The following is a 12,500-nucleotide window of genomic DNA, read 5'->3' on the forward strand; positions in this document are numbered from 1 at the left end:
GCTGGGCTGGGCAGGCGTTGCATTGCTGGCGCGGGTTGTATAGGGCTAGTGATACCAGGTTGCGGGTGTAGAGGGTAGTAATGATGTGACTGAAAGCATGCTCGTTTCGTGTTTTCCGATTTGCGACGCAAGTAGAGCTCGCCGTGCCCATCAACCAAGCACAAAAGGTACCATATTCTCCTCCGTGAGGACGTGAGAAAGCTCTCCCTGCATCACTCCATGCACATAGCACGGTCCGACCACTTTGAACCCCGTCTCCGGCTCCCCAGGAGGTCGCAGAACGAAAGGGACCTGCGCACCAGCAAACAGCGCAACAACATCACCTTGCTGCGTGCCATGCGGAACTCGCCCGAGCAGGCCACACTGCGTGACGGTTATCCGCGACCAGTTGGTGCAGCCGTTCAGGTGACTGAGGGTGGTGATCATGGAGTAGTTGAAGTCGGCGAAAACGTGCGCGTCGGGTCCTGTTCTCCGCAGCCAGCGGTGCCGATTCATGATGATGCGGCAGCAGTCGTCGAAGCTGAAGCGACCAAACTCTTCCGTAAAAGCATCTCCGCCGCGTTCTTTGCCGGCTCTCAGCGTAGCCAGGTGCGCAGCGTTCCAGCTCTCCCACGTGTGGTAGCATCTTGGAGGCCATGTGACGCTTCGCATCAGCTCGAAAGGCTCCATGAGTTGAGCTCGCACGGTGTCAACAGGTATGTCATCCAGGGTGACTCCATCGAGCACTTCGTTTGCTTCCCGCAGATCTGCTCCCAGGGTGCCTGAAGCACCGAAAGGTGAAAGGGTCAGCAGGTGTCGCGATGCCGTAGGAGGGATAGCGAGGTCTCAGAGCGCCACTCGCAGTGTGATCGTGCCTTGGAGAACCCTTTGACCCATCAGTGCTTACCTATGTGGTCCAAGACCACGCCTTTGACGGCGAGCATGAAAATGTCCTCTTCGTCATTGTCCATCAAGGCCATCTCGAAGGCCGACTTGCCAGCCGTCTGGAACGTGTTGTCAATGACATCGCCCCACGTGCTGATGAAGCCGGTCTTGTGAGTCCAGCTAGAGATCCAAATCGGCTGACCTTCAACCCAGAGTGACTGGTTGACGTACTGGAGCATCTCGAAAGCTCTTGGTATCAATGGTATCGAATAGGATCCGCTTTGGTGATAATCATCGCCATCTCGGGAATCCTAGGAGTCCCGCCAGTGTTCACCCTTCCAATCAGGTTGTCGATGTCCTGTAGGACAGTCTCTGCAAGCGTGTGGCAAGAATCTGGCATTCTGTCGTCTCTTGCGGCTGCGATCCGGCCGCGGAGATTGAAGACTTCCGTCATAGCAGAATATCTGCTATGCTGTGCGCTCGAGTATTGCTCCATGGTAATACACACTGCCGTAACCGCGGGGATGAATGCTTTTCTGGTCCCGCTTGACGAGGTACTGGTCGGCGTCTATGTACCCACCATGAGCAGCAGCATTACCGTCATGCTCAAGTTGAGTCTTCGCCTCGCCCGCCTGGAGACGTTTGCACCTCTCCAACTGGCGCGTCCGTATGGCCAAACCAGCATCCTTCGCAGGAGCATTGATCTTCGCTTCTTCCTGTAGAGCCGCGATTTGAACATCCTTGAACTTATCTCGCTTCTGCAGATCCGCAACTTGTTCAGCTCTTTCTTTGTCGTTCCTTTGAAGACGTCGGATCTCGGCCATCACGTCCATTTGTGCACCCATGTCGGCACTGCTCTCGCGGCGTGTACGGAAATGTCTAGTGGAGAACGCGTTAGTGTGAACACTTAGGTATCGACGCATAGCAACGTACTGGTTTGTGATCTCGCTGCGATTTTTGTCCCTTTCCAGGCCAATTGCAGCATTCGCCTTTATAGATTCCAAAATCCTGCCTTCTTCATCCACACTCAAAAAATTCTCCTTGTCTTCTGACTGATGGGTGAAGCCAATACAACCATTCCATGTACGCTGCTTCTTGGAAGGTGGAGTCGGGGCCGGCGATGACATATCAACTTGCTGTGGTTGGTTGTCCTGCACAATTATTGGGAGTCCGTATATATTCGTCGGTATGTGATTGGCTGTGACAACAGGCGAACTTTACTGGTCTCAGCGTCGGCGTGATGGCGAAGTAAAATTCTAGCGCTTCTGCTGCTCCCCGGTGTGGTTGAATCTGACCGTACCTTCTCCCGTCCAGCGGACTCTGAGCGACAATCGCCACTTTATGGTTGAACACTGGTGGTCCCACGTACACGGGAGGGTGTCTTACCGCAGCGCGGCTGTCAGTCTGTGGTGCCTGATGTGGATGCAGAGGGGCTGGCCGGTGGGTGCGGGATAGATGTAGAGTAAGCGAATCTCGTCTGCATCGAGCGGGTGGTAGGTGTATGGTGTGGAAGCCACGTCTGAAATGTCAACTTGCCGTCGCGACTGTGGCATCAAGACTTGCTCGCCCTGGGCGACGACACCTACCATCGGAAAGACTCACCAGAGGCTCAGTGGAAGGCTCAGGAGGTGGTGCGACCGACTTTGAGCTTGGCTGGCCTGCTCTGTCACGGAGGTGATGGTGGTGTGACATCCCAATTGGCTGTGTCCTCGCTGGTGTGATGATTGATTGCAGTAGTCAGCGCAGAGGAGTTGGTTCATACACTCCAAGGGTCACATAATCATCCAACTCAAGTTGTCGTTTTGCAATAACATATTTCACCGAGGTTGCGGCTTTCACTGAAGTTGTGGCGTCTTGGGTAAAACACCTGACATTCCCCACACTCTTTGTACAGTATGTGAAAGCCAAATCTTCAGTGAAGCCAAATTCTCATCAGTGAAGCCAAATCTTCAGTGAGCTTTTGGAAAAGTATGCCGGAGGTCGGTAGCCAAGACCACAGTGGGCCGACCCGCCGAGCTCGGGCCCGCACACATCATCAAGCTCTCGAATTCGAGCTTCAAACCTGCTTCCACCATCCAACCTCATCATCAAAGGCACGCACCGTATGTTCCCACACCACCACACCAAAGCAACTATCATACTAATACAGAGTACAGAAACTAGTCGCCCAAGATGAGAGCCAAATGGAGGAAGAAGCGCGTCCGGAGGCTGAAGCGTAAGAGAAGAAAGACTAGAGCCCGCAGGTCCGTTACCACCCTTCCTTCCGCTGCCATTGACATGCCATTGACACTTTCTACAGCAAGTAAACTCTCTCGCGTCACCTGAACGCTCCTGTCGACCTCGAAGAGTCAACATAACACCCATCACGCGACACATCACCACTACGCATTGAAGGAAGGATCGGAAACCAGACAGTGCGAGCATGCAACGATTATGGCGAGATGGGAGAGGGATCGATGTGGAAGCAATCATCGCCAATTGCAGGAACGCATGAAGAAGAGCGAAACTTGAGTAAAGGGAACCAGCACTTCTAACACCGGCAAGCTCGTCTCGAGCCTGCCTTTGAGGGCTGCGCAACCACCACAACATCAGTAGTTCATAATCGAATCGATTTTCGAGCTGCTACAAACCGTCTCTTCGTCTCTCGTCACAGTCCTACGTCGTAGATGACGGCATAGTGTGTCCTGAAATTGAACACGCACGCCTCCCGCATACCGTCGCCCGACTCCCATTTCTTCCGCCAAGAGGACAGCATTTCTCGTATCTGCTGCACGTACTGCCGGTCGTTTAGTGGTACGCTCTGCACCGCTTTGCGCCAGCTCTCTGCGTCGCTGAGTCGGGTCTGCTGGACCAAATCCAGCACATCGTCTCTGGTCTCCACCGCCAAAATGGGTGCGTCTTTCGCCGCGTCCAGCTTGCGAGACCAATGCTCCTGGGCGTCACTGACGATCTGGTACTTATTCGACTTCTTGCTTCCACGGCTCGCCATAAGCACTTGTACGTTGCTTTTGCGCTCGACTTCCTGGTGGCTCGGCTGCCGTAGCAAGGGGGGCGGTCGCGGTTTGCTAGATTCGAGCTCGCGAAATTCTTGTTGGATGTGGCTGACGACGCCGGTCATTGGCACATCAGTCTCGTCGGCTCCGGCGTGTGCGCTGGAGATGCGTACGGTGCTTGATGCTTCGTGTCTGACGGTGACGATGAAGTTGTAGTCCTTGGTGTCGCCAGATCTGGTGATGGCGAGTTCTGCACTCATGCCGCTGTTCCACAGGGTAGTGACCAGCTTGACTCCGGCGATGTGCACAGCATCGCTTCCAACCGCAAGTACGAGAACATCACAGCGCTTTGCCGTAGATGTCTCAGATGCGTGATCTTTCAAGAATGCTCTTTTCGTACTGTTCTCGCTGCTCTTAGCCATGTTGTTGATGATCGGATCGAGCCCGATAGCCACACCCACGACGCCAGGAGTAGCAGTGCGCACATCTGGTGGTCGATGAGCTTTGACTAAGCTGTCGTAGCGGCCGCCTGCCGCGATCACGATGCGGTTGGATTTGCGCTCCAACACGCATTGGAAGAGAAAGTCATCTTCGTAGAATTTGGCGTTGACGCTACCCAGGGGTGCGATGTACAGCTTGTGCTGCGTTCCGTAGGCGGCTGCGATGCGTACGATATCGTCTAGGTGGTCTACGCCAGTCTCAACACGAGACCGAACTCGCGGGGCGGCGTTCTCGAGCAGGTTCTTCAACCGTGTGAAAACTTTGTCAGGCACATCGCGGAAGTCGAAGGTCTCGAGGTCGTCGAGCGTCGTGTCTGGTAGACCGAACTTGCGCAGCTCCACCCGTACTTTGGCCCATGTATGTTGATGAAAGCCCAGCTTGCTGACGATTTCTTTGACGGCTGGCTGCTGTGCGACTGGCACGCGACAAAAGTCCAGGATGGCGTTCAAGATCCGTGCATCGTTCAGATGAAAGCTTATAGTGTTCGAGGCTGCGAACGACGGCATCTCCGAAGCAAGTTCGTCCATGACCTTGAGCACTTCAACGTCGTCCAGTGTGCGTTGCTCATCGCCGCTGTGAGTGACAACGTCGAAGTCGACCTCCTCACTGACTCTGGGAGGTCCTCCAGTGAAGGCGTCCCGGTAGGCATTACCGAAGGTGTAGCTGCACCGTACATCTGTGGAGGTGTGCTTGCCCAGCTGTCGTGCATATGGCAATGTGAGGTCGTAAGGCAGCTGTAGGAGGTTGCCAGAAGCATCGAGCAGCTGGACGACGTTTGTATTGGCGTAGTAGTCTGATCGTGGGAAGATGCTGTGCCTGCGGGCTTCTTCCGCACCGTGGCGGCGGAAGACCGTTTCGAATGATTGTCTGGCGATGCTTCTGAGACGAAGCCGCTTTGCATCATCCATGGTACCGGGAACGCGAGCATCCCAAGCCATGGCCTTCACTCTGTTAGAGTTGACCGAGTCGTGAGAGAACAACGCCGACATCATCTTCTGGTGATATGGTGATCTCGGGTCAGACAGACCGCCCAAAGCTTGTCGGATTGTTTCGTCCTCGATCTTGACAGGAAGCATGTCGCTGCGCAGGAGTTCCGTGCTGCTAGGCCGTTCGCTTGGCTTGTGGGAGACAAGGCAGGAGATGAGCCTTTAGAGAAGGATTAGCATGTTTCTCCGAGCGAAGAATGGATTCAAAGGGTATCAGAACGCTGCTCAGCCCTAGAATTTGTCTTGGAGAAGCTTACCTTCCCTGACCGGCTTTCTCGCCCTGGGCTTGGAAGGCGGCTGGCAATTGGTTCTGGCGCACCTTCTCCAGCGCGCGAATCCTCTCCATGGCCGTACTGAACGTCTCGCACATCTCGTAGAAAATCACGCCCATGGAGAACATGTCGACCTTGTCGTTGTAGCTCGTGTTGGCTGCTGAGCGGATCTCCGGCGCCACATATAGTGTCGTGCCCACACTGCGGGTCATATCACCACCACTGTGTCCACTCATGGTGGGGACGGCGACCTGATGCTGGAGTGCAGTGGTGGCCAGACCGAAGTCCCCTATCTTTGGGTTGCCGGCTATGTCCATGAAGATGTTGTCCGGCTTGAGGTCGCGGTGGATGATGCCGTGGCTATGGATATGGGCCAGACCTTCGGTAATCTGTCTTATGTACCGCCAAGAGTCATCAGAGCCCATCTGCTTTCGTATCAGATCCCTGTAGAACGTCAGCAGACGTCTCGAGTGTCGGAACGACTTTTTAAGGTTCCCAGGGGGAGCTATGTAGTGCTCACAGCTTGCTGCTGCCTCGGAGAACATGTCATGGATACTGACCTCAGAGTCTGACGCTCACAGTACTCCATCTGGATGTACAGCGTCGAGGCGCCTCGACGAGAATCTGTTCTCGAGTGGCGAAGCCGACGGCCAGGAGCGTCCGAAACCTCATCTGAGGGTCCGGCTCCATCCGGGCGCGGAGAAGGTGCTCTATCGTCGTCCTCCTCGTCGTCCACGGCGTCAGAGTCACCTTCTTCCGAGTCCTCGCCGAACTCGACTTGCGAATATCTAGAGTGAGAGGAGTCAGCGGGTGTCTTCTCCGAAAGCTGAACAAACACGAAAAGGCTTTCGAGCGCTACATGGTATTCTGTCTCTGGTGGCGTCTCGGAGAACCCATCCGTCCCTCGATCTAATGGAGGTGAAGACGACAGGGTTTGGAAGGTTCTCCGAGACACGATCAAGCCATATGGGAACCGCTGAGACTACGAGCACCCGACGTTTTCTTCGAGATGCCTGCCAGCCCATGTTCACCACTGCGAGTCCAAGCAATGGAGAGCAGGGTTGGCAAAGCTCTCGAAGATCTGGGCAAAGCTGAAAAGGTCACAGAGCGTCGCAAAGTATTTGAAACTTGTCCGCTTCTTGGAGAAGCCTCCGATCCTTGGAGGTCTGACTTACCCAGTGGAGCTCACAAAGTCCAGCCCCCCAGTGCTATAGCCAAAGTCCATGCCAGGCTCTTCCTCGTTCTCCTCGTCCCCATCATTTGTGATGGTCTCAGTAGCCGTCTCAGTCTCAGTCGTAGAGTCCTCCATGATGGAGAAGACAGAATTGTTTTCCTCGATCCAAGTGGAGAAGTAGCGCACCACGTAGGGGTGGTTGAGTCGATTGAGAACCATGACTTCGGAGATGACTTGATCAAGCAGATTTGGAGCCTGTTTGATCTTTTTGACTGCATATACACCGCCATCCAGCTTATTACGTGCTTTGACTACTTCTCCGAACCCGCCTTTGCCCAAGCGGCCAAGCTCGGTGAAGTCTGACGCATACCGGGAGACAGCCGGCTCGAAGGCGCTGGAAGAGTTATGTCTCGAGCGGCGCTTGACGGGAGAGGCAAAGAACGAGCTGCCTGAGCGCTCGCGAGTTGTTGTCGGCGCGGAGAACTGATCTTCTGCCATCACGCTATCGCTGGTACGGAGAAACTCCGCCGGAAGCAGATCGAACGGCGATGGCCTCTTCTTCGGCTCCTTGTTGAACATCTTCTGGAGGAACTCTCCGAAAGAGTCAGAGAGTTCAAGCCGCCCAAGCATGACCTGTGGGGAGCTATGTTGCTCTGTCACTTCGAGACCAAGGAAAAGCTGCGCAACCAAGACGCCGAGAGCCCAGATATCAGACTTCCGCTGGACAGTAGTAGTGGAGTCTTGCTGGCTCTCAGGTGCTCTCCATCCGGAAGGGAGGTCTTCAAGGGTATGGAACGTCGCAGCATAGCCAAAGTCGGTCAGCTTCGGCGAGACGGCAGGCCTGCCGACAAGTGCAACGGTCTTGGACGTCAGGCAGCCGTGGGCTACTCCGTTCCGGTGCAAGTAGTCTAGCGCCTCAAGTATCTCCACAGTGAATTGACGGGCCTTGCTGGCTTGGAGAGTACAGAGGCTGAGAAGATCGTGGAGCGTGCCGCGGTCTGCGTACTCGTTGCATATAACGAGCTCGGAGCGTGCAGCTTCGAGCCTGTCGATACGGTAGGCGAGAACATTGAGTAGACCAGGATGTTGGAGCTTGTTTACGGTGGCAAGCAGTTCTTCCAGCTCCATGACTTCTCCGCGGCTACGCTGGAATGTCAGACGCTTGACAGCGACCAGGAAAGACTGAGCGATGCTGGAGATGGGCTTGGCAAGGTGCTCTTTACGGTCGCGAGATTGGGACAGCTGAGTCAGAAGCGATACCTTAGTAAAAGCTACCCTTTCTGATCCCACTTGCATGAAGGCGGGCGTATCAAATGTCAAAACATCTTGGTCAACATTCGCAGCTGGTTGTTCAGCCTCGACGGGTTTGGAGACCTTGCGTGACTCTCGTCGGTGGATCTCGTCATCGACCATCTGTTTGAGCATCCGATCTTCCTCGTCCTTTGCTTCCTGAGCCTGTCGGGCTTCTGCTTCTTCTGCTTCTTGCGCCATAGCAGTCGAGGCCTGTTCAGCAGTCGCCCGCTCATCCTCCAGGCTTGGGAGTGTTCCCTCCTGCTTGGCTCTGACAGCATCTTCCAACGCATCGTTGATGTCGTTCGTAATATCATAAATCATAGCCTCTCCCAGCAGTTGCTTTGGGCGGGTGGCGAGAATAGCGTTGATCCGCTTCTGCGTCCGGTCATGGTAGCCATCCAGGCCCTCGATCAGCAGCAAAGGCACCGTCTTTGGATATGTCGCCGTCAAACGGACTGTCAACGTCAACACGCCCTCGTTCTCATCAGACGGCCGGATCTTCAACCTAAAGCTCCGGTCTGTGGTCTTGCTCCAGGCTCCCTTGACCTCGACAGCCTCGAAGTCCTCCCCGAAAATGGCTTCCAGCGCTTGAACCTCATCGTTCTGGACCTCGTTGTAGTCGATAGTATCTACCTGTGGTTTTCTGGTTTCTCCAATATTGGCAGTGGTGTGTTTGCGTGCTTTCGGCGCCATGTGGTTTTGTTCTTACGCCTCCAGGCGGAGAATTGCGGACGCTACACACAGCTGCAGGAGCAGCCGCATGTCTTTACCAAGCCTCCATGCTTATCAAATGCGAGGTTGAGATTGGTTGGTATGTTTGTGACTCTTCGAGATTGGTTGATCTTCGTGCAGCACAAGCATTTCGTTAAGGTTGGCGCTGCTCTCAATCTATCCTAGCTTGGTCGCATCGCGGGGAACTCTGCGCGGGCATTGTTTACAACTTCGCGACATCGCCTTGTCCTTATCTTCAACACTGGATTGCAGTGCAACAACCATTGGACTGCACTGTATCGTTCATTGCTGAAGTATGGTATAGCACTGGACAACGTACGACGTCGACGAGATGCTGCACTGGCTGGCTGGGGCGAAGCAGCCTGGGGGACTGACAGGTCGGACAACACAACGCCGCATAAGCAACACCATGTACTGACACGGGACAGACCCAGACACGACAGGCTACGCCGAACCACCAGAGACCCCAGCGCCCGTCTTCGCGGTACGCGCCTTCAAGCACGCAATCTTTGGCACGCCGCAAACAGTACAGCCAAAGCCGCGTAGAAACTCCTCAGAGAACGGAAGGCCCCGCAACGGCGACAACAAGGCGGCGAGACCTGGTATGACCAGGCCAAAGAGCGCCAGCGATGCGCAAACATTAGCCAGACAGCGGCCGGCCGATCCGCCAGAACCATTGGCTTCGCCAACCAAGGGCATCCTTCTCACGCCTGGTACAGCCGCAGCAAGAAAAAAGAACGTGACTTTTGGCGACCATATCTTCGATAACGAGCAGAAGAGACCGTTGAACGACAGCCCTGCCGAGGAAGGTGCGGGCGAGGCTTTAGCGAACGAAAGCGATCTTGAGGATGAGCAACCCGAGAAACGGCGCGGACGCGGCAAGCTCACAGAAGCGTTGGAACAAGCACGTGACGAATCAAGAAAACGGAAACCCAAGGCTGAGAAGAGGGCTCGCAAGGCCGCTGAAGATCCGATCGACGTTCCGGCGGAGTTCGAGGACCCAAAGACAGAGTCTGGCAAATACTGGAAGCGCGAATACGACATCTACCGCACAAATACGCAGCGTGAGGTTAAGAAGCTCGTTACCAAACAGCGTGCCGCCAAAAGCTTCGCGATGGCAAAAGATTTTGAGTGCACCGAGCTGTCGGACGATCTGGAGCAGGAACGCAAGAAAGTTGAGACGCTCGAAGCGAAGATGGACGAATTTTCAGCTTTGATGAAAGACCTCCACGATCAGCTCTCTTCGAGCCGAAAAGAGTCCGAGGCTAGAGCTGAAGAGATCGCCATGTTGAAGCGGCACTTTGGCAGGAAAGATTCTGCTCGGCCATCGAGTGCTGATACAGGATCGCTGGTGCCCCTGCAGAGAACAAACTCTTCTCAGCGGGAAGAGCATGCCGTGGTTGATGCCCAGCCCGACCCAGTGCAGCGGCCGTCCGAACCATACAACCCATCCAAATCATCCAATAGGCCACGTATGGACCTGCAGACGCTGAGGGCTCGGGTGAAGTCCAAGCCAGAGCCAAGCCAACCGAAAGCAGCCGACGACATTTGGGCGCAGTCTTTTGGCTCGCCCAGTCCAGTCTCTCACCGCAAGTCTGAGCGAAAAGCTCAGAGGCCCAAAGATGAGGACAAAGTGGAAGAGACACCCCGAGCTACCGCTCTGCAGACTCTGGACGTTAACACGCTTGCCAATGGCCGAGGCGATGACCGAGACTTTGCGCCGAAGCCTTCTGAGAGTGACCGCTATGCGCAACCCAGTGTCGAAGAGTCGACATCACCTGATGGCTCGGAAGGGAAGGTTGACAAAAGACGACTACCCGACCTGCCCTCACCTGCAGGTGACCCAATCGTCCCAAAGCACCCGGAGCCCAGCTCGACTATAGAACGCGCAAAAGTCATCGAGGACGCCGGCGACACCGACCTGTCCATACCAGTTCCCGAATCCAGCCCGTTCGAACCTCAAGCGAAAGTCCTGCCACCACCACCAAGACGTGGCGCCGCTCCGGCTGGCCCTCGCGACGCACCCCCTTTGCGACCGGTGCAACCCGCCATCAATACGAAGGAGAACGTGTCACCAACTTCGGCTCCGTCCAAGCCACTTCCGCCTCCTCACGATCCGGGCATGAAGCCTTCGGCGATGTGGACGTCCTACAACAACGCTCCTCAGCCAAGTAAGAGAAGCGGTAACACGGTTGGGAAGAATGGGAAGGACGCCAACGCAGAACGACTTGAGGCAGCGCGCGCGCGGATCAACGCGAGAGGGAGAGTTGCGACATGACACCACTACACGCTCATTCGACTTGTAACATTGTACCGACTTTATGCTTACGTTTCTTGGGTTTGTTAGCAAGGTGTTGGAGGATATCTCTGGAAGAACAGTCAACAGTAAGAATGCAGTCGCTGTATTCTGATAAGCAGCGACGCGCACACGAGTCGTGTACCAACGGAAGGGCAAGGAAAGGTCAGCATAGAAACATGAGGAGTTACTATTGGTCAGTGCACCTTGAACAATCATTTAAGTTCTACGCCTACTATATGTGATCAATCAACTCTCCCGCAACTAGGTAGGCTCAAATAACTTCTACGCAACGCATGCGATGAGTCGATTGCTAGGCATATCAGGTAAGATATATAAATACGCGCTACGCTCGTTGCTGGTAAGTACGGCTGCCTTGTTCGCATTAGATACCACTTCGAGACCTACCAGACGCTGGACAGCCATCGTCTTCAACGTACTCACCACGATTCACCATGCTATACAATTTACGCACATCAGAAGCCATGCCGACCGCGAAGACAGGATTCTTCGACCTCCCACTCGAGCTACGACAAATGATCTACGACGAAATCATCCCTTCGGATCGGCTCCATACGTTCAAGGAAGGACGATGGTGTCCATCGTCTCTCGAAGCCATAGCTCACGCAGTCAACTCAGCCGATCCGAGACTGCGTTCAGAGCTTTCGTTCTGGTGCTGAAGGCGGTGCGGCGTCCGTCTGGTCATCACACTAAAGCTCTCGATACCACCGCGCCGGATTCTGTTCGACAGGTTGCGGAAGGTTGAGATCTTTATCGATTACTACGAGCGCCACGATGATGGGAGGCCAGATCTGCTGAGCAGACACGAAGCGACCAAAGACGAAGTAAGGCCGTTGCGCGCTCAGGTTGGCAAGGTTGCAAACTACCTCGCCCGCTACGACAACCTACAGGACATCACAATACGGTTCCGCGACGAGCCCAAGTACAAACATCCCTTCTGGACCGAGGAATTGCGCGAGTACGCCTTCTACAAGGGGGAGAAAGCAAGCTTCCTCGCCACCATGTCACACGGAGGCAGGGAGATCCCGGTCGTCAAGTGGATTCTGCGACTCCTGCGACACCTACCTCCTTGCCGGAGCGTGAGGGTGGTGCCTTTGGACGCACTTTGGCCGTGCTCGTCTAAGGTGGACTCGGAAGGGTATGTGTATATGCAGGAGCTTTCTACTGCGTTTGGGAAATGGTTAGGAGGGTCCCGTGGACATAGTTGGAAACGGTATTGGAAGGCTAGACGGGTGTATCTTAGGAGAGACAGCGAGTGGTACTGGTGATGGGGTCTGCGTGATGGGGCTGGATTTGGGTTGGCGCGGTGTTGCAGGAACAACGTGTCTTGGAGAAAAAGTCTGTGTTTTTGAAGGGAATGTATGCTTA

At 54.8% G+C, this 12,500-nt stretch overlaps 5 protein-coding genes across 5 annotated transcripts; 2 read left to right on the top strand and 3 right to left on the bottom strand.

The window, feature by feature from the left end:
• Window positions 1-150: 150 nt before the first annotated feature.
• On the bottom strand, window positions 151-1,103 carry LTR77_008400 (uncharacterized protein; the record flags this gene model as incomplete). The annotated part of the gene is made up of 2 exons (XM_064805632.1): window positions 151-761; window positions 887-1,103. The coding sequence occupies 2 exons, from the start codon at window positions 1,101-1,103 to the stop codon at window positions 151-153; spliced, it is 828 nt and encodes a 275-aa protein (XP_064656092.1).
• A 228-nt stretch (window positions 1,104-1,331) lies between these two features.
• Window positions 1,332-1,991, bottom strand: LTR77_008401 (uncharacterized protein; the record flags this gene model as incomplete). Its single annotated transcript, XM_064805633.1, has 2 exons — window positions 1,332-1,743; window positions 1,798-1,991. 2 exons carry the CDS (start codon window positions 1,989-1,991, stop codon window positions 1,332-1,334), a joined length of 606 nt encoding a protein of 201 aa, XP_064656093.1.
• Window positions 1,992-3,511: 1,520 nt separating this feature from the next.
• On the bottom strand, window positions 3,512-8,776 carry GCN2 (eukaryotic translation initiation factor 2-alpha kinase; the record flags this gene model as incomplete). Its single annotated transcript, XM_064805634.1, has 4 exons — window positions 3,512-5,504; window positions 5,602-6,060; window positions 6,177-6,404; window positions 6,792-8,776. The coding sequence occupies 4 exons, from the start codon at window positions 8,774-8,776 to the stop codon at window positions 3,512-3,514; spliced, it is 4,665 nt and encodes a 1,554-aa protein (XP_064656094.1).
• A 370-nt stretch (window positions 8,777-9,146) lies between these two features.
• Window positions 9,147-11,093, top strand: LTR77_008403 (uncharacterized protein; the record flags this gene model as incomplete). The annotated part of the gene is made up of 2 exons (XM_064805635.1): window positions 9,147-9,192; window positions 9,244-11,093. The coding sequence occupies 2 exons, from the start codon at window positions 9,147-9,149 to the stop codon at window positions 11,091-11,093; spliced, it is 1,896 nt and encodes a 631-aa protein (XP_064656095.1).
• A 503-nt stretch (window positions 11,094-11,596) lies between these two features.
• Window positions 11,597-12,400, top strand: LTR77_008404 (uncharacterized protein; the record flags this gene model as incomplete). Its single annotated transcript, XM_064805636.1, is given in 2 exon segments — window positions 11,597-11,778; window positions 11,794-12,400. 2 exon segments carry the CDS (start codon window positions 11,597-11,599, stop codon window positions 12,398-12,400), a joined length of 789 nt encoding a protein of 262 aa, XP_064656096.1.
• Window positions 12,401-12,500: the final 100 nt, after the last annotated feature.

This window comes from Saxophila tyrrhenica, assembly GCF_035928015.1.
Source record: "Saxophila tyrrhenica strain CCFEE 5935 chromosome Unknown scaffold_14, whole genome shotgun sequence".
In the NCBI taxonomy this organism is placed as follows: Eukaryota; Fungi; Ascomycota; class Dothideomycetes; order Mycosphaerellales; family Extremaceae; genus Saxophila; species Saxophila tyrrhenica.